At 36.8% G+C, this 24,597-nt stretch overlaps 1 protein-coding gene across 5 annotated transcripts in view; it reads left to right on the top strand.

The window, feature by feature from the left end:
* The window catches only part of LOC127880245 (uncharacterized), a 189,004-nt gene that overhangs the window by 100,738 nt on the left and 63,669 nt on the right, over positions 1-24,597 (top strand). For all 5 annotated transcript variants that reach the window (XM_052427555.1, XM_052427558.1, XM_052427556.1 and 2 more), the window contains 8 exons: positions 1,182-1,278; positions 2,455-2,661; positions 4,068-4,176; positions 18,541-18,695; positions 19,241-19,314; positions 20,692-20,824; positions 21,291-21,318; positions 24,147-24,191. In XM_052427555.1, the coding sequence (XP_052283515.1) occupies positions 1,182-1,278; positions 2,455-2,661; positions 4,068-4,176; positions 18,541-18,695; positions 19,241-19,314; positions 20,692-20,824; positions 21,291-21,318; positions 24,147-24,191 (848 nt within the window). The remainder of the gene's footprint in view (positions 1-1,181; positions 1,279-2,454; positions 2,662-4,067; positions 4,177-18,540; positions 18,696-19,240; positions 19,315-20,691; positions 20,825-21,290; positions 21,319-24,146; positions 24,192-24,597) is intronic.

Raw genomic sequence — 24,597 nt, 5'->3', positions numbered from 1 at the left:
TATATTTGCCTAGGCATAATGTGTTTCTGGAAGGCAGTACCAGTATTGATTTAGTGCCTCAAACTACATCCTGGAGACAGACATCTTTATATGATATTTATGAAACCATGGAGAATGTTTACACTGCCTTTTTACTGCAAAGATGCACATGTTACACTGATATCTGATAAGTAGGTGTTCTGTTAACCAGTATGCAACATACCTTTTCATTCAAGTTTATGTGAACTATATTTCATTAATTTTGAACAGCGGTTTTCACCTGATGTTTTTTACGCCTATTTTATGTCCATTTGTAAGTGGAGCACATACATAAAAACTCACCTTTTCTCAGAGCAATACCATCTGCCTTTCAAATCCAGACCAGTTACAATTTCAGGTTATGTAATAGGCGCTATTTTTAGCCTCGAGGAATTCTGGTTTTTGCATGTTTATGACATTAGGAATTTTTTTAATTGAACTTAAACAATCCTATACTTTTTCAAGGTATCTCTCTGATATAAATTCAGATGAAAATTCAATGGGTTTCTCAGATTTGTCAGGTGTGCATTAATCTGGTTTGATCCGAGGATTTTTTCCATGAAACATTTGGCACCAGATTCATGCATTAAACCAGTGCTCATTAACATGAAACATTGAACAATTTTGTTCTGTGGGGGAGTTGGCATACAGTTTTGTGAAATACATCTCAGTTTGTGCAAGTTAAAGTATAATTGTGGTTTGAATGATGCAGCAAGTCTGTAAAGTCACTTAGTATATATTATAATTGTGTCTTTATTCCGACTAAACAAATTGATGGCTTTTGCAGAATAACAATTCTTGACAAAATGTTTTTTTGTTTTACTGTGTGTAATCTGCTTTTATTCAGTTATTGTTAATTGCAGAAATAATTCTGAAAAAGCTTTAATGATAAGTGTAATTGGAAACGTGCAGAATTAATTTGTGTTCGCAATTACGAATATAAATAGGTTTCTATGTTTCTTGAGACAGACATGTAACAATCAATTTAAGAAAGCAGTCTGTGTAATACACATAATAAATAAAAAGATTGTCTGTGATATAGGCTGGTTATTTAAAAATAATATCTGTGTAATATGCAGGATTTGTTTGAAATCCAGACATTTTTTCAAAGCTTGTATAGTGTACTATATAGATTACTTAACTTTTTCCTGTGTGTCTTGCAGGATTTGAGGGCTGAAAATCTTGCACGGTTCAGCACGTCGTGTCCCCATCTAGACGTCGCAGCACGGAACTCACCCCTCCCGGTCATAGATGAAGCAGGTACAAACACTTGTGCTTAAAAACATCAAGACACCTTTTTATGTCCCCCAGTCTATACTGGGGGCATATTGCTTTTGCCCTGTCTGTTGGTTGGTTAATTGGTTTGTTTGTTTGCGTCAAACTTTAACATTGGCCATAACTTTTGAAATATTGAAGATAGCAACTTGATATTTGGCATGCATGTGTATGTCATGGAGCTGCTCATTTTAAGTGATGAAAGGACAAGGTTATCCTTCAAGGTCAAATATATGGAGGGAGGGACATAGTGTTTCACAAACACATCTTTTTTAATGTGCATAGTGTTTCACAAACACATCTTGTTTAAAAATTGAAATTGCTGGTTATTTTATTGATACTGTTTTCTTAGGTTTTACCATCAAGTTTATACTGCACAGCTTCAAGATCGATTTGTAGTCCTATTGCCTCCCTTTACTACAGACTTGTATGGTTATATAGTGATATTTGAAATTTTTAATTGCACAAATAATGTTATTTAAAGCTTCTTTAAATTATTAACATACATAGAATGTGAACTTAGTTTGAAAAGATCCAACCCAGATAAAGCATTAAATAAAATTTAATTTAAAAGATTTCAAAACATGAATTTTCTGCAATTTCCATAAAATTGGACTCTAAGAGTAATAATTTAAAATATTTTTCATGAAAAACACATTTATTAAGCATGTTCAGATGCCAATTGCTCAAAATTATATGACAATCATAATGCATGCATTCTATACATAGATGGTGACATCACTAAGTTATTGTCACCTCTATACTAAGCGGCATCACATTCCCCTGGTTTGGGGAATCATGCTTCCACCAAAGTAGTTCTGCGGACGAATGAAAATGTTAATGATAAAAGAAAAATCGTTTTTATTGTGTGTTTAAAACGGAATGTTGTTTAAAGAAATGTTATTTAATTATGTTTAAATGTGATTTTGAATCTCTATTAAGACTGACAGCAATTATCAGAAGCACGATTACCTGACCTACATTCGCTTTCACTTTTCACTCGTAAAGGAAGTGCTACCCACAATTCCTTTCGCGTTAGTACACAGGTCAGTAAGACCGGTGTGTACACAATGTCATGCATGATTATGTGTCTTGTCAACACATGTCTCCCTACCTCAACGGCCAAGGTCGCACTACACTAACGCTTCCCATGGCTTTCAGACATCAGCAGATCTATGGTGGACCTTCTGGATGACAACACAGATGACTGTAGAGACGGTCCCTCCTCCGTGTGTTCGGGAGATACCTACTCCTCCTCCACGCCAAACCTAGCCGACAACCCCGTTCAGGTCACGGTAGATGGGACCACCCTGGAAAGCTCCTCCGATTTCGGTCTACAGGCCCAGGAATATGATCAGTGTCTGACGGGTATGTAGAGCCCCAGCATTCGTTATAATGTGTGTCTTTCAGATCATGCATTTTACACTTCAAATGATCCTTAACCAAGATTTTGTATTTATATAAACGTTTTATTACAATGTAGAAAAAGCAAAAGATTTACAGTCCACTCTCAATCTTGAAGTTGGCGGGATCAAGAAAAAATATTGAGATAACAAAAATTCGAGATAACCGATAACTCGTTTTCAAATAAAAATTGAGATGAAAAATTACCTTGTTTTTAACATCTAAATACCTGCTTAGTGGTCTAACTAAAGCCATCACCGCGTGGCATAATACTCTCTTCCTGATGTATAAGTGTTTTTACGAGGTACAATTAATTTTGCTATTTAAAATGTCGTTTTAAGTATTACATAATTGCATGGACACAGTCGGTTATAAAAAAAAAATTAATGTCAAGTAAACATCCGGTAATGTTGCTGTTTAAAGTTATGATGCAATTTACGTTGAATCAAGATTAGGTTTTTCCATCTGAACATGCGTAACACACGTTCCGGAATATTGAACTGTACATGTACATTAAGAAGTTTGAAATTCAAAGTTCAATCGATTATTAGTACAGGATTTTTAAGACGGTTTATATACGCAAAAATATAACTCAATGCATTTTGGAATGTTGTTTGTAAAAACAATAAGTCTTTTGGCCTTTCGGCAGGCTGTGTATTAATTGCAGTTAATTGATGTTAAAGTGACAGTTAAAGTGACAGGTCTTACTCAAGTGTTAATGGCTAACGACGTGTGATCATTGATGCAATTAACGGATCAATTTCCTACCGCACAGTATCGGTAGCAGCCGGGCGAAGCGGGACAGTGAAGTATTAAAGAAAAAAATTCTCACCTTTTGCCGTCACTGGAACAGTTATTTGCACTTCGAGATAAACGACAGTAAATACATGTAAAATCGGGATTCCGGACAAAATTGTATATGGAGATATCGAATTATTCGACATAACGAAAATCAAGATATGTGATGTTTATTTATATAGATAAAGAAGGAAAAAAGTTCGGACATTGAGCTTACTTCGACATATCGAGAATATTGAGATATCCGATGCCGAGATAACGAGAGTGGACTGTATCTGTAGTGCCCCATGCAATGCTAAAGAGGCAACAAAATGCATACAGAATATTTCAGACATTAATCATAGTAGCAAAAAAATACAATACTTAAAAATGTAATATTATAAATCTTATCTCCTTTTGAATAAAGATAATTTTGCAATAAATAAAATATAAACCTCACATATTTAGTTTTATTTTAGAAAGGACAAAACCCAGTCTTTGAATTTCTAAAATGAATAGTGACCTCAATTTTATGTAATTTTCTATTGCCATGAGACTATTGTAGACACCGCAGCCCCCATATTTTCTTGCAGACTATAACAATGGCAATGTTCAGCAAGTGCGCCACAGGAGCCCCCTGCTGGTGAGGCAGAACGGACAAGAAACAGCAGCGAATAATATGCTCATACATGGCAGTAAAAGGTGAGAATGGAGCCAATAGTGGAGTCGTGTTCTGAGAAAACTGGGCATAATGCATGTGTATAAAGTGTCGCCCAGATTAGTCTGTGCATTTCGCACAGGCTAATCAGGGACGACACTTTACGCCTAAATTTTTGCTAAGAAGAGGCTTAATTTAAACAAGAAATGTCATAAAAGCGGAAAGTGTCGTCCCTGATTAGCCTGTGCGGACTGCATAGGCTAATCTGGGACGACACTTTACGCACATGCATTAAGCCCAGTTTTCTCAGAACACGACTCAGTGAAAAATACTCATCCACATGTTTGTTGAATGAAGCATATGAACCTCCGTCTTGGAGAACCAGGCTTCATCAATCTGCTTAAAGAGTCCTGCCATATTGGTCGAAACAGAGAAGACACTTTCCACTTTTATGGAATTTTTCCTATAAGGTAACTCTCTTAGCAAATAGTCCATTCCCGTTGGAAAGTGTTTTCCCCATAATAAGCCCATGCTTACTGCACATGCTTAGCTGGGGCAATACTTTAGACACATTCTTAAGCCCAGTTGTCCGAGACTAAGAATCATATACTTCAAGCCAAGATGCATTTGTCTTTGTCAAACATCAAATGCATGATACTAATTATCCCCCGCCATAGGCGAAGGGATATTGTTTTGTTGTTGTCCGTCTTTCCGTCCGTCCGGCCGGCACTTTTGTGTCCGGAGCCATATCTTGAAAGTGCTTTGCCGGATTTCATTGAAACTTGGTATGAATATATATATATAGATAAGAGGATGATGCCCCCCAAATGGCATTGTACACCATCTGTTAATAACAGAGTTATGGCCCTTTGTGTCTTGAAAAAATTGCTTTTTTGTGTCCAGAGCCATATCTTGGAAGTGCTTTGACGGATTTCATTGAAACTTGGTATGAGTATATATATATGGATAAAAGGATGATGCACGTCAAATGGAATTGTACACCATTGGATAACAAAGGAGTTATGGCCCTTTGTATCTTGAAAAAATGCTTTTTTTGTGTGTCCGGAGCCATATCTTGAAGTGCTTTGACGAATTTCATTGAAACATGGTATGAGTATATATATATGGATAAGAGGATGATGAACGTTGGCGTTGTCCATCAGTCCAGAAAACTTTTGTGTCCATAAGTATATTGGCGGGGGATATCAATTCAATGAATTTGCTTGTATTTCAATTGTTTTTGTTATATTTTTACAGCCTGTGCCTTTTGAATTGTGAAAACAAGAAACCGTCGGAGATGGGTGATGCTCCCCAAAGTTTTTTTTGTCACAATATTGCAATATATATTCAGATAAAAGGAAACGTCTTGAGGGGCATAACTTTGGACAAAATAATACGATGGATGGTTTAGCAACTTAAAAATTTCAAAGGGCCATATCTCTCTAAATAAATCATCTAACCAGAACCCACAAATAACATGCCCATCTTCTCAAGGTAGTTAAGCTTCCCATAAAGCTTCATTGAATTCCGGTCATTAGTTGCTGAGAAATAGCCCGGACAAGAATTGCACTATATGTACAGTTAATGGAAAATGTCAAAGGGCCATAACACTGTGAAAAATCATCCAACAAGAACCGGCTGATAATATGCACATCTCCTCTTGGTAGTGAAGCTTCCCATTAAGTTTAATTGAATTCCGGTCATTAATTGCTGAGAAATAGCTCGCACAAAAATTGTGCATGGACGGACGGATACACGCACGGACGGACAGGGGGAGCATAAAAAGAGTGTGATACACCATGAATTATGATTAATATGATAGTTAATAACAGTTTTCCAATTGTTTATAAGTGCATGTTTAACTTCATTTTAAATTTATATTATAAAGTGCTATGGAACTATATTGATGTATAATGAATTCCAATTATTGAGTTTATTGGAAAATTTTGCATCATTTTTTGGAAGAAATTTTGTTAGATTTTGGGGTAAAATGTTACCTCTTAAGTTTGGGAAACAGCCTGTAAGGGGCTGTAATTTTGGGCTAAAAAATCACTGTTACTTTTCTCTTATAAGGTTCTTGTCTGCTGTACTGTCGTTCTGAACTTTCTCAAAATAGTTAGCTGAAAACTGTCCCATGGAAATGTAACTGAGTTAATTGAAAGAAAAGGGATTTGTTCTTTTAATTTCACACATGTGAAGCATTTGTTTTAAGGGACTGAAATAGGACATGATGCATGAACGTTTGCAAATAATTTAGGTATCAATGTATCATATACCATTATTTTTTTCATTTAAATGAGAAATTCTTTAGAAGAGAATGAGAAAACAACATTGTTCATGTAAATTGTCAGTCTATTTTAAGTCCATTTAGAATAATTCATATGTACCTAATAACAATTGATTTTAATGTTTCTTTCACTTTAAGAAAGAAATCAAACTGGAGCTGTACTTAGGGTTGTGTTTTTGTACTTGAGGTCATGCTATTTCCAAAGTATAAATTTGTGAATTAAAACAACAAAGCAATATAGGTGCTGGTGAAAGTGTGTTTTAACATTAAGGGATGTTTGCAGTCTGGTATATGTCTTCCTGGGGCTGCCCACTTCCTGAGTAGGGTAATACAGACCCCAGATACAGAATTGTGTCTCCTGGAAACATGGGTCTGTAGTAAACAAGTGCATGCCATAACACAGGCAAGCTCAAAACAACGGCACTTGAACCTTAATTTAAAAGAATTGAAGGCTGTTGAAATTCAGTGTTACAAATGAATCAGATTTAAACAATGATATTTTTTCAGTAATTAACTTGATATTTCTTCTCAATACATTCTCAGGACAATGAAAGTTCTCAATATGAAAATGAGTTTAAATTATTTGAAATTTTACCAGTGTAATATTAAGCCAATCAGGAAGCAGGAGTTAAGTTCATCAGAATTGAAGCTTATATTAACACATTTATGCCTAGCATCTAGAAAAAAGGCCTTGGCAAACAGCGTAGACCCAGATGAGACGCCGCATGATGTGGTGTCTCATCAGGGTCTGCGCTGTGTGCTTAAAGGAATTTCTGTAAGAAATATTCTAATTATAGAAATAAATATACTTGACATCCCTAATTTTGGAAATAAATTGATCCAATTAAGAAGGATGGGAGAGTCCACTCGGCATAAATGTGTTAATTAAAACTCATTGGGCAAGTGCAGCATTGAACTCATTGACGAAAACCATTCAAAATGAGAATTTTACAATCACCAGGATCAGGGCAATTGCATCCCACTTCCATCAATTCTCTATCCCTGTATTATTTATCTATACATATCATTTACCAATCCCCTGGGTCATGTATATGCAGGAAGATAATCATTTGGTCTGTTTACACTGGGTGAGAGTGCTGTGCTGGGAGATCTCGTGCAGTCGGCAGGCTGTGTTGGCACCGTGCCTCCACATGTCAGCCTAGATGTCAGTACCTAACACCGGGATGTAACACTCAGATCTAGGCCTATGATTCTGTTGTTTGTGTTAGATTAAAAGTGATCAAATCAGGCCTATGGCCAAGCTAGCTGAGTTTAAAATAAATATAATTTTATGTGTGGGTTTTATGTTGTTATGAGCACCATTTGCAAATGCTCTTCACTAACCTCTGATACTGTACCCAGAGAATTTATTATTTATTTTACTATGGCAAATTTTAGTAAGTTTAGTAATTAAAATCCCATCTGCATTGACAGCAATCAGTATAACTCTGTTTAAAGATATGATGAGCTCTCTCATATCATGAGCTATTGAAATAAGGAGCTGGGCTTTGGGGGCTTAACCCTTTGCATGCTGGGAAATTTTTCGTCTGCAAAAATGTCGTCTGCTGAAATTCTAAAATTAGCATTTTCTTTGATTTTTTTTCAAAGAATACTATAAGAACAGCAAACAGTTTGGATCCAGATGAGACGTCACGTTCTGTGGCGTCTCATCTGGATCCAAACTGTTTGCAAAGGCCTTCAAAATTCGGTTCCAGCACTGAAAGGCTTAATGCGGGTGAAGTGCAATCCCAGATTAGCCAGTGCAATCCACACACTCTTATGTAGGACAACATTTTGCACTTGTATGGACTTTTTCTTTGAAAGGAAGTCTCTTCTACATTAAATCCAGTTTTGGTGGAAACCAATGTCTCTGATTAGCCTGAGTGGTCCGCACAGGCTAATCTTGGATAATACCTTACACACCTGCAATAAGCCGTGGACTGCACAGGCTAATCTTGGATAATACCTTACACACCTGCAATAGACTGCACAGGCTAATCTTGGATAATACCTTACACACCTGCAATAGACTACACAGGCTAATCTTGGATAATACCTTACACACCTGCAATAGACTACACAGGCTAATCTTGGATAATACTTGACACACCTGCAATAGACTACACAGGCTAATCTTGGATAATACCTTACACACCTGCAATAGACTGCACAGGCTAATCTTGGATAATACCTTACACACCTGAAATTGACTGCACAGGCTAATCTTGGATAATACCTTACACACCTGCAATAGACTGCACAGGCTAATCTTGGATAATACTTGACACACCTGCAATAGACTGCACAGGCTAATCTTGGATAATACCTTACACACCTGCAATAGACTGCACAGGCTAATCTTGGATAATACCTTACACACCTGCAATAGACTGCACAGGCTAATCTTGGATAATACCTTACACTGCACAGGCTAATCTTGGATAATACCTTACACACCTGCAATAAGCCAGGTTTTCCCAGACACCTACTCAAATGTTTCATCACAAACCACTCATTTATTCTTGTATTGATATGTTATACCAATAAGCATAAAAATTGTTATGATTGTCTTTTAATTGCCTAAATTGTCTCCATCATCTGGAATACATTTGAGAGAATTTAAAGATTTATGGTTTGTGGGAAAAATATCCTGTTTTGTCTTAATGTGTTCATTAATTAGGTCTTACAAAGCACTAATCACCTCCAACAAAGTGAAAAATGACCTTGTTTTTTATCTTCTAAACATAACTTTTGTAAGATGCTGACAAAGGTGAATCCTTTTAACTTCTTAGTAACTTGCATCATGTTTCATTTAGTTACATCTACTCTTCCAGTTAGCTGTAGACAAATGTATGTCTGTACAGGGTTGTATGTGGAGTGTATATTGTGGAACATCTGGTGAGAGGCCTCACCTGTCATGTTGGATTACCATTATGATCAAGCAAATCCACAGATTTTTATACCGCCATGAAGTGGAAGGCATTGCACTTTTCCCTCCCTCCCGCTGAAAGTATTGCGGAAAGCTTTTTTTTTTTTTTTACTCCACTTTAACTACTGGGTTGGGGGTAGTTGCGCTCAAACTTTCACAGTTTTTTTGCCCCACAAAATATCAAAGAACCTGACATGTGCAATTTATTTGGAAGAATATATCTTGGTAGGGTTGACCATGAGTAGTGTAACATAGGTTACAGCAAAGTAAGTGAGGGCAACATGTCAGCTGGTAGCCCTGCAGTGCAAGTGGCTTTTAACACTATCTCACTCAGAAGCAAAGTGAAAATGGCTATGTGCAAACAGCATAAAACCAGAACAGCCTGCGAGTAACTCACAGGCTGTTCTGGTTTTATGCTGATTGCTGCTCATCAGTATCTAAGGGTCGGAAATGAGGCATTTAAAACTTAAATCTAGTAAGAAAAGTCTGTAATTAAATGTAACTTTCTAAGGGACTACAAATTGATCAAAATACCTATCTAAGTGGTAAAGGTATAAGAGATTTGTATGTCCCTGGGTGACCTTGGTGATATATAGGCAGGCTCATCAAGACATTAGGTTGAAAGTAAGCTGGGGAAATGAGATTGTGAATGGGAATAATCAAAAAAAAGTTACAATCTTTGATCAAATATCATGAGGATCTTTGGAGAAATATGATGTTTGGATTGCATTTACAGAAAAAGGTTACAAGAATTCAGTATAAAAAAGTAAACATTTCATTATGTTCACCAATAGGTTCTCGACCCTCATAACAAGGTTTCTTCTTCTTATTAAAATGTTGCAGTTGATAAGCCTTTTCAAGATACCAGAATTGTAAGTATGACATCGTGAACACGATTAAAAGTACATGTGTACTAACTGTGAAAAATATAATTCTAACAATTCTCCTAAGAAAACTGCTTCAGGAAAAGTTTTGTGCCCTATATATACCAGATTCACCTTAAAAGTCCTGGCCACATGTGTTCCTTCCATCAGGCTCTAGATGTTTGGTAATTAGTGTTGATAGAAGAGCCAATCATTGGAAAATTGAGTAATTTACTTCCCAACAAGTGACTGGGAACGTTTTGGTAAACATATGTCAAGCAGAAAGCACTTGAGAATCAATTAAGGCCACGCCACATCTGGAAGTACCCCTACCTGGCTTGGCACAGAATTTTCATCAGTTTTGTTGTTGCTTTTAAATGATTTAGTTTAGGGTTTTCATGCAGGGGTTTTCAGCACTGTCTACGCCTCCGGAAAACGGAGGCACTCCCAAAGCAAACAGACCCGATCCCAAACCTAAATTATAAAAAAAAATCCCAATTTCCCCAAAAAAAAAACAATTTTTTTTTTTTTTTTTTTTTTTTTTTTTTTTTTAAGAATGAAGTGTCTTATAACTTGTGTGACTAACCATTGTTTGTTTTGGTCAAAATTATCTGCTATAAGGTTTTGACTGTTCAGTTCTTATCTCAGAGTGTAACTGTAACTGAAAAAACAAAACTGCAGTACTTGAATAAACGTTGAACATGCCCAATATTGCATCTGTTTATATAAAGAAGACAAAATAACAAATAAAAACAAATTTATTTGTTCAACGGCTGAATTATTTAAGCATGATAAATTCACAATTTTTTCCCAAATGAGCCGTTTCATCGAAGCAAAAATTCCCAAAATGACCAATTTTGTTGATAAAGAATTCCCAATTTGGTCAGACTCCTTTTCCCAAAATAGGCAGAAAAACCCCTGTCATGTATTATTTTTCCAGAGGGGCTTTTGCCTTCTATCTATTACTGCAATTTAAAAATTTTCCGGTTTGATCTAAATCGATCTTTGATGTTTTTGATGTGAAATTACTTTTTTCAACAATGAAAGGAAATGTTTTCAGGGCCGGATCCAGAGAGAAAATAACTGGGGGGGGGGGGGGGGCACAATTTTTTTTCACAAAACAAATGCGGAAGGGGGGGGGGACGGCGGCGGCAAGAAATCAGTGTACAATGAATGGTCATATATTAATACGTTGATACTTAATATAGGTGATTTGATTTCAACATAAATAAGTAAATATAAAAGCTGTGTGTTAAATATGTTTAATTTTTATTTAAAATTGTTATTGACATTCAACAGTACAACAAGTAACAAAAACACTGTGGCTCCAATTGGTAGGGGGGGGGGGCAGCTTTAACCACACTTGAGTTAATAGGTGGACTCTGACAGACATCTTCATGATGAGTTCTGAAAATAGAAAAGAGAGAGTATTTAGAAATGTATAATTCAGTTGAATTATCTACGCAAACATTTTATTTCAAAATATACATTAATACTGTTGGTCTGATCAATATTTCAATAACCATTTTTAGCTCATCTATTTTTTGAAAAAAAATTATGAGCTATTGTCATCACCTTGGCGTCGGCGTCTGCGTCGGCGTCCAGTTAAGTTTTGCGTTTAGGTCCACTTTTCTCAGAAAGTATCAATGCTATTGCATTCAAACTTGGTACACTTACTTACTATCATGAGAGGACTGGGCAGGCAAAGTTAGATAACTCTGGCATGCAATTTGACAGAATTATGTGCCCTTTTTATACTTAGAAAATTGAAAATTTTGGTTAAGTTTTGCGTTTAGGTCCACTTTTCTCAGAAAGTATCAATGCTATTGCATTCAAACTTGGTACACTTACTTACTATCATGAGGGGACTGGGCAGGCAAAGTAAGATAACTCTGGCGTGCATTTTGACAGAATTATGTGCCCTTTTTATTCTTAGAAAATTGAAAATTTTGGTTAAGTTTTGTGTTTAGGTCCATTTTATTCCGTAAGTATCAAAGCTATTGCTTTCATACTTGCAACACTTACTAACTATCATAAGCGGACTGTGCAGGCAAAGTAATGTAACTCTGACTGGCATTTTGACAGAATTATGTGCCCTTTTTATACTTAGAGAATTGAAAATTTGGTTAAGTTTTGTGTTTAGGTCCACTTTATTCCTACAGTATCAAAGCTATTGCTTTCATACTTGCAACACTTATTAACTATCATAAGGGGACTGTGCAGGCAAAGTTATGTAACTCTGACTGGCATTTGGACGGAATTATGGGTCCTTTATACTTAGAAAATTTGGTTAAGTTTTGTGTTTTGGTCCACTTTACCCCTAAAGTAACATAGATATTGCTTTCATACTTGGAACACTCGCAAATTATCATAAGGGTACAGTAAAAGGACAAGTTGCATAACTCAGGTTGTCATTTTTACGGAATTATAGCCCTTTTTTGACTTAGTAACTTTGAATATATGGTTAAATTTTGTGTTTCGATCCACATTACTTAACTATTAAGGCTATTGCTTTCAAACTTCAAATACTTTCATGCTATCATGAGGTTCCTGTACCTGGCAAGTTGAATTTTACCTTGACCTTTGAATGACCTTGACTCTCAAGGTCAAATTATTAAATATTGCTAAAATTGCCATAACTTCTTTATTTATGATTAGATTTGATTGATACTTTGACAAAACTACTCTTACCTGACATACCACAATAGACTTCACCCAAACCATCCCCCATGCCCTCCCCCCCCCCCCCCCCCCCCCCCCCCTCGAATCCCCCCCCCCCTATTTTTTTTTTTTTTTTTTTTTTTTTGTTTTTTTTTTAAAGATCATCCCACAAATGACCACCACACCCTCACACTATACCCCCCCCCACCCCACCCTCCCAAATTTCTTTTTTTTTGAAACGGTTAAAAAACACAAATTTTTATTTTTATTAATTTATGTTTGAACTACCGTCCAACCATCGCACCCAAGAATCCCCCCCCCCCCCACCCCCGATTTATTTATTTTTTCCGCATTTTTGGAAAATAATGTAATAAATGTCCTCACCCACACACTATACACCCCTCTTCACTCCACCCCTCCCTCCTTTGTGATTGAAAATGAGAGTCCCTTCACCTTTAAAAAGAAAATAGATGAGCGGTCTGCACCCGCAAGGCGGTGCTCTTGTTTTATCAGAGCTTATATAAAGCGTGATTAAATGTGAATTATATTAGTTCAAATGCAAAACCTGAAAAAAGTGCACAAAATGTTTGATAAAGTTCAATAACGGTAATGAAATTAATATCTACAAGTGGTATACAGAGCGGAACAGGCATATATCATTTTATGGGCTTTATTTATTATACTATCAGTATGAAGAAATTTGTAAATAAATGTACACTCAATCTTTTTGTTCTTTTATTTCAATATTTTAGAGTTAAACAGTCATATAACATACTGAATAAACTAAGCACAATAAACGGGTTATAATACATAAAAAAAAATCAGAAACTTTGGCACAGTGTCTGACTCTGTGTTTTTTTGTGGACGGACCAAAATATCGATCTGACGTTGTTGCCTTACGTTTCATAGTTATGAAGACATTGCGGTGATACACTGTATTATATAACCCCCCCCCCCCCCCCCCCAATAAAACACACGAAAAAGGAAGGTTTGAGCTGCTGGGGGATGCCCCCAACCCCCCCCCCTTTCCCCGGTAAATCCGTGCCTGGTTTTAATGCTTAAATTCACATTAATACTCATAATCAACAAGTCCATAAAAAATCAGTGTTCATTATAGCAATAGCCAAAATTTCACAGCTGGATGTGGTATGTTGACATACATTTAACGAGATACAAAATGCTTGTTTTATTCTTTTTTGGCGACAATATATTCCATGTTTATTTCCCGCCATGATATGCAAACATTTACGAGCAAATGCTAGACTGGCTTCTGGCAGCGTCAGACGAACGACTTATTCATGAGAACTAAAAATAGTTATATCTATGATCCCAGACCACATCTAGCGTTGAAATTTTGGCTATGGCCTTAAAGGAAAACTGATTTTTAGCTGGGCTGTTTTCGGAGAAAACCCAAGGTATTGTCAAAGCCAGCTCGCCGCCCGACTTCCGCGTTGTGCTTAAACGTTAACATTTTGTTAAGGTTTTGAACATCGGCTCTAAAATCAAAGTGCTTCAACCTACAACTTTGAAACTTCATATGTAGATGCACCTTGATGATTTCTACATGCCACACCCATTTTTTGGGTCACAAGGTCAAAGGTCAAGGTCACTGTGTTCGCAAAAAAAAATAATTGACAAGATTTCATTTATTCAAAACTGCACCCACAGCCGAGTGTGGCACCCATTATGCGGTGCTCTTGTTTATGTTTTAACTTTACTTTTCAAAATGTTGTACAAAATATTCGTTGATTTTGAGTGTTTATGGGCTTTTAAGACGTTCTGATACCAACATTTTATATTTAAGTTGCTGTATCAGCTGATCTGATCATTTAAACATCTTTATGAAGTCTAAACTTCCAACCAAAAATATGGCTGGAGTTGTGCCATGATTGTCATCATGTTCAATGGTTCATTGAGACTTTGCACTGGTTGAATATTTGAAATCAAGTGGGTCACCCTGGCAGGCATTTATTGCAGACATGCACATTCCTTTCCTCAAAATGAAGAACACAATTTTGTTTTGATTTGAAAGTCTTCCAAGAAGGAGTGTGTTATCTCTTGTGTATGATAGCAAGGCACTCCTCTTGATACAGTCTACAGAGCAGAAAGTTGAAAGCAAACATTCATGTTTCATGAAGAGCAATTTTATTATGTGTTACCAAATTTTTCTTCGCCCCTTCCAAAATCTTACATGCACAGGTCATGCTAATAAATTACCAGTATTTAGTTAATGTTTGAAGCGTAATTACTGAATTTTATTAATTGACATAGACACCAATAAATATCATTGTTATCCCTATGCTCCGAATTGGAGCGGGAGGTATTATGTGGTTATCTCCTCCGTCTGTCCGTCCGTCCTGGCCACTATCTCCGCCTACACTATTAGCACTAGAACCTTGAAACTTAAACACGTGGTAGCTATGAGCATATGTGCGACAGTGCACAATGGAATTTTGATCTGACCCCTGGGTCAAAAGCTGCAGCGTGGGGATACGCGTCGGCCTCTGCCTCGCCATTTCTAGTGTTCAATATGTAGCCAATTTGGAATATTCTGTCTTAATTCTGTCCTGTTATTAATAAATTACTAAAATCTATTAGTAAAGAATGAAGCACAAATAGAAAAATGAAGACACATTAAGGAAGAATGCATCAATACATATTCTAATGTTCTGACTAACATTCAAATTTCAAGAAGAAAACATAACATGCAAACCGATGCATTTGTGTATCTTAGAATAATTAATTTCATTTCCAAGGCTTATTCAATTGATTCATTATTCATACAATGTTAATTTTGACTTGAACCACTAAAAGTCTTGGCATTCACACTTGTGTTTACCATGTGAGGAACTTCACTAGAAAGGAGTTGCATTTGAGCCTGGAGATTGTGATGATCTAATCAGTAGGTTCAGCACACAGAATCTTCCAAGACATTAAAGATAACAGTCAAACATGCCAGCATCAAAGTTACCGGTATAGGCCTATACATGACAGAGAGATGATCAAGAAACTACTATAACTGCCCAACATTTTCAGTTCAGATACAACAGTTTTACACTTGTCCTTCCATGTTTAATCATTAGAATCAAATTTTGATGTGTGATTTTCTGTCAAACCTCAAGAAACTAAGACTGGAAGACTTTTTTGCCTTTGATTTATTGTCCATGTGCACTAAAGCAATGTATTGTATTGTTCATTACAGTGATTAGTTAACACCTAGAACGATTTATTGCATTGTTCATTACAGTGCTCAGTTAACACCTACAACAATGTATCTTCATTATAGTGCTCAGTTAACCCCTTAAACAATTTTATTAGTCCCCTACCGGTTTCACCGGACGGGACTTATGGTTTTGTCTCCGTCCATCCGTCACACTTTTCTGGATCCTGCGATAACTTTAAAAGTTCTTAATATTTTGTCATGGAACTTGGAACATGGATAGATGGCAATATGGACATTATGCTCGTCATTTCAATTCTTTCCTACATCAAAAATTCTGGTTGCTATGACAACAAATACACTAGAAATACTGCTGAAAATGGTGGTTTTTCTGGATCCTGCGATAATTTTTTAAGTTCTTAATATTTTTTCATGAAACTTGAAGCATGGATAGATGGCAATATGGACATTATGCACATCATTTCATTTCGTTCCTAAATTAAAAAAATTGGTTGCTATGGCAACAAATATATATTAAAAAAATCTGGAATTTCTGACGATGGTGGAGCTGGTAGGGGACTTACATTGCTTGACAATAGTCTTGTTGTATTGTTCATTGCAGTGCTCAGTTAACATCAAAAACAATGTATTGCATTGTTCATTACAAGGCTCAGTTAACTTCTAAAACAATGTATTGCATTGTTCATTGCAGTGCTCAGTGAACACCTAAAATAATGTATTGCATTGTTATATCCCCACAAACGAAGTTTAGGGGGGTATATAGGAGTGAACTTGTCTGTCGGTCCGTCGGTCCATTGGTCTGTCGGTTCGTATTAAGTGTCCGCTCTCTAATTCAAGTAGTTTTCATCCGATCTTCACCAAACTTGGTCAGAAGTTGTATCTACATGATGTCTAGGCCAAGTTTGAACATGGGCCTTGCCGGGTCAAAAACTAGGTCAGGGGGTCACTTAGTGCGTTTTAAACATTCAGCATGTTGTCCGCTCTCTAATTCAAGTAGTTTTCATCCGATCTTCACCACACTTGGTTAGAAGTTGTATCTAGATGATCTTAAGGCCAAGTTCAAACATGGGCCTTGCCGGGTCAAAAACTAGGTCATGGGGTCACCTAGTGCGTTTTTTAACATTCAGCATGGTGTTCTCTCTCTTATTCAAGTAGTTTTCATCCGATCTTCACCAAACTTGGTCAGAAGTTTATCTAGATGATCTGAAGGCAAAGTTCGAACTTGGGCCATGCTAGATCAAAAACTAGGTCACAGGGTCACTTAGTACGTTTTACACATTGAGCATGGTGTCCCCTCTCTATTTCAAGTAGTTTAATTCAAATCTTCACCACACTTGGTCAGAAGTTGTAACTAGATGATGTGTAGGTCAAGTTCGAACATGAGCCATGCCGGGTCAAAAACTAGGTCACGGGGGTCACTAAGTGTGTATTAAATCTCACCATGTTGTCCGCTCTCTAATTCAAGTAGTTTTTATCCAATCTTCACCAAAGTTGGTCAGAAGTTGTATCTTGATAATGTCTAGGGCAAGTTTGAATATAGGTCATGCCGGGTCAAAAACAAGGTCACGGGGTCTCTTTGTGCGTTTTAAACATCACAATGTTGTCCGCTCTCTAATTCAAGTAGTTTTCATCCAATCTTCACCAAACTTGGTCAGAAGTTGTATCTAGATGATGTCTAGGTCAAGTTTGAATATGGGTCATGCCGGGTCAAAAACTAGGTCACGGCTATCTTAGTGCGTTTTAAACCTCACCATGTTGTCCGCTCTCTAATTCAAGTAGTTTTCATCCAATCCTCACCAAACTTGGTCAGAAGTTGTATCTAAATGATCTCTAGGAAAAGTTTGAACATGGGCCATTCCGGGCCTAAAACTAGGTCAAGGGGTCACTTAGTGCGTTTTTTTACATTCAGCATGGTGTCCGCTCTCTAATTCAAGTAGTTTACAGCCGATCTTCACCAAACTTGGTCAGAAGTTTTATGGAAGTGATCTTAAGACCAAGTTAGAACATGGGCCTTTCTGGGTAAAAAAATAGGTCAAGGGGTCACTTAGTGCGTTTTAAAAATTGAGCATGGTGTCCGCTGTTTTTTGTGAAGACGACATGCAAAATATTATGTGTTAATGCAGCATGTGGGGGTATTCGTCACGTCTGTGACAAAGCTCTAGTTCATTACAGTGCTCAATTAATACCTAAAACAATGTGTTGCATTGTTCATTGCAGTGCTCAGTGAACAACTAAAACCATGTATTGCATTGTTCATTACAGTGCTCAGTTTATACCTAAAACAATGTATTGCATTGTTCATTTCAGTGCACAGTTAACAGCTAAAACAATATATTGCATGGTTCATTTCAGTGCTCAGTTAAACCCTAAAACAATGTATTGCATTGTTCATTGCAGTGCATAGTTAACACCTAAAACAATATATTGCATTGTTCATGTCAGTGCTCATTTAAACCCTCAAACAATTTATTGCATTGTTCATTCCAGTGCTCAGTTAACACCGGATGAGGACGACACTGACGACGACTCGTTTCAGAACTACGGCTCAGTGGGCTACCTCAATTCACCAAGTGACCCCTATAGACGACAGCTGCATAGCGTGAGCGATGTGGCCGATGGAAAGGCAGCCAGTCTTAAAAGAGGTACTTTTTGTGCATTATTGGATAAAAGTTACTAGAGCTACGTTTTGTGCTTCTGTTAAAGAAGTGTTTTATTCAGTGCTGTGGTCCATATAAGTGTCATGGGGAAATGGGTCTAATTACATATGGGGCCAGCTTAGCTCCTGACCAGCCTGCGCATTCACTCAGTTTGTTTGGGTTAAACACTATCTTTAAGTCTTTTGTGTTCTCATTTCTGGACAGAGAAGCTTATGACCAGCCTGCACTTTCACTCAGTTTGTTCGGGTTTAACGTTATCGGCTTTTAGTCTTTAGTTTTCTCATTTCCGGACAGAGAAGCTTCTGACCTGACTGCTCGAATTAGATGGCCAATCTGGAGCTTCACTGGCGGCATATGGCATTAGACTCCTCTTTGGCATGATGCTCTCATAATATTGCTCGAGCGCAAGAAAATGCTCCAAACCCTTCTAATAAATGAAGAAACTAGGATAGCTGGATTAAACATTTTGCCACTTAAGTACTTACAAGCCTATTCCTATTTTGATTTCTGATGCCTTATATATCTAACAGATGGAATGTCTAGGGGATCTGCAAACAAGAATAGATACAGTGCTGACATAGAAACCATGATGAGGTCATCCAAGGTATGCTGCAGGGTGACACACTTTTGATAAGTATCTCTCCAGAGAATAGAGCTGAATGCTTGAAAATTGCCATTTTTACCACACACGTTCTGACTCTTTGATAAATATCTCTAAAGAATAGAGTTGAATGCTTGAAAATTGACACTATTGTCATTCAAGTTCGCACACTTTGATGCATATCTCTAAAGAATAGAGTTCAATGCTTGAATAGTCAAACACTTGTGAAGAAATATGTTACTGATTTTATCTTTTTATTTGCATTAAAATATGCTCAGCAAAAATGTTGTTCCAAACATAAAATGGAAAAAATAATTGCAGAGTATTGCAGCATGATAAGACCTATACATCAAGTGCCAAGCAAACCAACAATGGTTCTTAATTTATTATGGCCCCCTTCGAAGAAGAGGAGGTATATTGCTTTGGTCATGTCGGTCTGTCTGTCGGTCGGTCCATCCACCAGGTGGTTGTCAGACGATAACTCAAGAATGCTTGGGTCTAGGATCATGAAACTTCATAGGTACATTGATCATGACTCGCAGATGACCCCTATTGATTTTGAGGTCACTAGGTCAAAGGTCAAGGTCACAGGTGAAGGTCACAGTTACTGGAAATAGGCATTTTAAGGATTTAGCATGGTTCAAACAAGGGAAACAACTACCGTTTATGCATGTTCTTTTTGTTACAGCATTTGCCTCCCTTGGCATTTTATGGATTTAGCATGGTTCAAACAAGGGAAACAACTACCATTTATGCATGTTCTTTTTGTTACAGCATTTGCCTCCCTTGTAATATATTTAAATTTTACCAAATGTAAGGCTAACTGCATTTTTGTAATGCATTGTATCAATAACCACCACCGTATCAATAACCACCACCACCACCACCACCACCACCACCACCACCACCACCACCACCACCACCACCACCACCACCACCACGACGTCTCTGAGAAGCATGTTTTTGTCATGACTACGTATGACGTAATAAAATATTGCTTTGAATCGTGTTGCACTCAATTTCAATTCACTTGATGTTAGAATTGAATATGTCTCATAATGCACTGTGAACTTTATACTTTAGTCAATGGCCTGTGTTTGTGTTTATGAAATTCTTAAACATAGTTATCATCATAAATGGCCAGAATTATGACTTTTTAATTGATGTAATTTTATTGGAAGATTGGATATATATGCACTTTAGAAAGCGATAAGTATTTATTTATCTGTATGCATGGGTTTATACACAAGTATGGCAACACAACATATGGCAAATAATGAGCTCAGAACTTATAAAAGGAATCTGTTTAATTGGCAGTCTTGTGGCTTTGACCCTGTCTTCTGCGTTACAGTGTAATTCTATATGTATGTCGTGCTGCAGGACTCCCCAGAGGCAATGTCTCCCATGGGGTCTGGTGTCCGGAGTTCCATACATGGGTTCATGCACAACAAGATCACCAAGGCGTTCAGCATGTCATCCATTCCCGCGGCAACCAATGCTGAGAAGGGCAAAGGTTAGACGGAGGAATTTTTTAACTGACGTAGATTTCTTAATTAACTACCAGTATAGGAGCTGTTATCTGAACTGTACACTGGTCTCATTGATTGAAATATGCTTTGAAAGTGATGAACTTCAATTTTTATATTGACGTACCATCGATTGAAATTGGCATATCATTGTTTGAAATTGATCTGTCATTATTGGATATTGACATTTACACATCATTGATTGAGATTTGCAATTGATTTTGAAATAAACATATGATTGTTTGCATTTGAAATATCTATGTGTGAAAATGAGTTTAAAAGTTGGCATACATGTACCATTGTTTGAAATCGAAATATATTGCATTGTCTGAAGGTTGCATAACACTTTTTGAAATTAGTTTCAAATAAAGTTAAAAAAATATATAAATTGATATACCATTGTTTTACTGTGATATGTCATTGTTTGCAAATTGTTCACTACTGCTGTTTTAGGGGGAACTTATAAAGGCAGTGACAAGCAGTAAGTATGAAGAATTGGCACGAATATGTATCACTATGTTAATTGAACAAGAAAACACTTCAGTATTTTGTTTGCTTTGGCTAAGGTATACTGCAGTAGAAGGCTAGAATATATGTAATTCCCATATATATCATGCACTTACTAATTATTTTGTTATTAAACAAATATTTCTCTCAATACAAATGCCACAATAAACTGACAGGGGTATACTGGACACAAAGTTGTCAAATGAAGTACTGCAATTGTTCAAGCATCAAACATGCATGGATTGTTCCTGGTGATACTAAGTTGTGCATGTGCAATTTGAATTATCCAACATCGGAATCTGTTTAAATTTTTATGTCCCCCACTATAGTAGTGGGGGACATATTGTTTTTGCCCTGTCTGTTGGTCTGTTGGTCTGTCTGTTGGTCTGTTTGCACCAACTTTAACATTTTGCAATAACTTTTGCTATATTGAAGATAGCAACTTCATATTTGGCATGCATGTGTATCTCATGAAGCTGCACATTTTGAGTGGTGAAAGGTCAAGGTCAAGGTCATCCTTCAAGGTCAGAGGTCAAATATATGTGGCCAAAATCGCTCATTTTATGAATACTTTTGCAATATTGAAGATAGCAACTTGATATTTGGCATGCATGTGTATCTCATAAGCTGCACATTTTGAGTGGTGAAAGGTCAAGGTCAAGGTCATCCTTCAAGGTCAGAGGTCAAATATATGTGGCCCAAATCGCTTATTTTATAAATACTTTTGCAATATTGAAGATAGCAACTTGATATTTGGCATGCATGTGCATCTCATGGAGCTGCACATTTTGAGTGGTGAAAGGTCAAGGTCAAGGTCATCCTTCAAGGTCAGAGGTCAAATATATGTGGCCCAAATCGCTTATTTTATGAATACTTTTGCAATATTGAAGATAGCAACTTGATATTTGGCATGCATGTGTATCTCATGGAGCTGCACATTTTGAGTGGTGAAAGGTCAAGGTCATCCTTCACAAGGTCATGGTCATACTACAAGGTCAAACATCATATAGGGGGACATTGTGTTTCACAAACACATCTTGTTAAAGTCAGAATTTGATACCATAATTATTACAACTTGCATTATATCACATATCACATGCAGTGTGCGTGGCTATTTGTCACAACTCTGACAAGCTCTTTGAAGTCAGAGAAGTCAGTATGTAGTACTCACATATATAGTTTTGCTGTTACTTATAGATGCTTTCTTTTACCCTCACCTGTGCTTTTTGTGCTCAGGGTGAGTTTTTTGGGATCGCCTTTTGTCGTTCTGCGTTGTCAAACATCCATGTTTGACAACATCGATTGTCATTAAGCTTTTAATTTATGTTGAGTTCAAACTGGTCATTCCCCAGTGGTTATATCATTTATGTAGACTTATATTGTAAATAACTTTTAGCTATCTTCCTTTAAATAAAAAGTCTCTGAGCTATGCTATTTGGTATATTTCATCATATAGACGGTCTGCACAAAGTTTTAAGCGAGGCTGTTTTCGGAGAAAACCCGAGCTATTGTCATAGCCAGCTCGTCGTCCGCCGTCTGCTGTCCGCCGTAGGCATCGTGCTAAAACCTTAACATTGGCCATAACTTTTTAAATATTGAAGATAGCACCTTGATATTTGGCATGCATGCGTATCTCATGAAGCTGCACATTTTAAGTGTTAAAATTTCAAGGTGAACATCATCCTTTAAGGTCAAGGGTGCAAAAAACAAAGTCACGGGAAGTAATAAGCTTTAAATGGACATAGTTTTCTGACCTGCCCACGTATATATTTTTGTTAAATAAATCAAAGCGGCGCAGTAGGCAGCATTGTGTTTCTGACAAACAAATTGTTGTAAAAGGTCAAGGTCATCCTTTACGGTCTACGTTAAAAAATAAAGATTTAAGGGAAGTAATAAGCTTTAAAAAGGGAGAACATTATTCAATATTGAACATAGAAACTTTATATATTTGGCATGCATGTGTATCTCATGGAGCTGCACATTTTGAGTGGTGAATCTACAGTCACGGTAGTGGATTGGACAAAATTCAAGGGAAGTAATAACCTTTAAAGGGAGATGATTTCTATACCAGCCAAATGATAAATAGATATTTTATTTCAATGCGGCGCAGTAGGGGGCATTGTGTTTGTAACAAACACATCTCTTGTTGGGTCACTAGGTCAAAGGTCTCGGTCACTGTGACCTCCAAAAATAAAAAAATCCTGACAAGCTTTCGCAGCCGAGCGTGGCACCCGTGATGCGGTGCTCTTCTTTCAAATCATGCCCCTGTGATCAAAACAGGCCATCCTCGTGCAGAGGGTACATGATTGATGTAGACTTATATAGCCCAAATAACTGTGAACATCATTCCTGCAATTGAGAGTGTAAGCAGTTCAGTATTTAGAGTGAAGCATAGTTTGCATAGTTTATGGGTCCTCTAATGAATGTGTACAAATTATGCCTCAGAGGTATATATAATTATGTATACTTATTTTTTTAATATACTTATGTTGTAAATAACTTTAAAAATCTTAAAAAATGCAAGGGTCAGAGGTTTAGTATTTGGGTTTTAACACTATATAGTGCATCTCTCCTAAGTTTGTTTAAATCATGCCCCAGGTGTTAAAACTGGCCATGCTCCATTTCACAGGTGAGCGTCTAGGGCCGCGTTTGCCCTCTTGTTTTTCGAAAAAATGGTGCTGGATTTCACTGCTTAATGTGAAAACTGCCTTTATAATATTTTTTGATTGTATCAGTAAGATCATTCCTAGTAAAAAGTTTATTTTAAATCACTAGAACTGTTGTGTGACTTAATTCTTGCAGGCTCCCATCTTACGTTCTCATACAAAAGCTTATAGCAGAACATGAGTGAGTGGTAATCAGAAATGTTCCACAGGGCAGCAGCTAAGAATTTGTTTTTGTTCTGTTTAACGTTATAGTTAATGTTTGTTTATATGTAAAAAAATTAGTTGATTGTGCATTTTACATAAAATTTAAATCAATATTCTGCATTTGTGTAAGAAATGTACTATTTGTTATTCATACAGATTTTTGCAGATTTTAATCAAACTGGTGGCAATATATAGCTTACATTTTATTAACATTTAGGGAATTCTTAGAAGCTAGCCTTTGTTTTACACTACCTCTTTAATCACCCTTAATTATCCTTTTGCACTAAGTCTCGTGCTCTGTTGTATACTTTTATATGTCCCTGTTGATATAAAATGCACTTGTTATAAATAGGCAGATACAAGCTGATTTCTATATCCATTTT

This window comes from Dreissena polymorpha, chromosome 4 (genome assembly GCF_020536995.1).
Source record: "Dreissena polymorpha isolate Duluth1 chromosome 4, UMN_Dpol_1.0, whole genome shotgun sequence".
Lineage (NCBI taxonomy): Eukaryota > Metazoa > Mollusca > Bivalvia > Myida > Dreissenidae > Dreissena > Dreissena polymorpha.
This window is presented reverse-complemented; position numbering and strand designations above follow the sequence as displayed.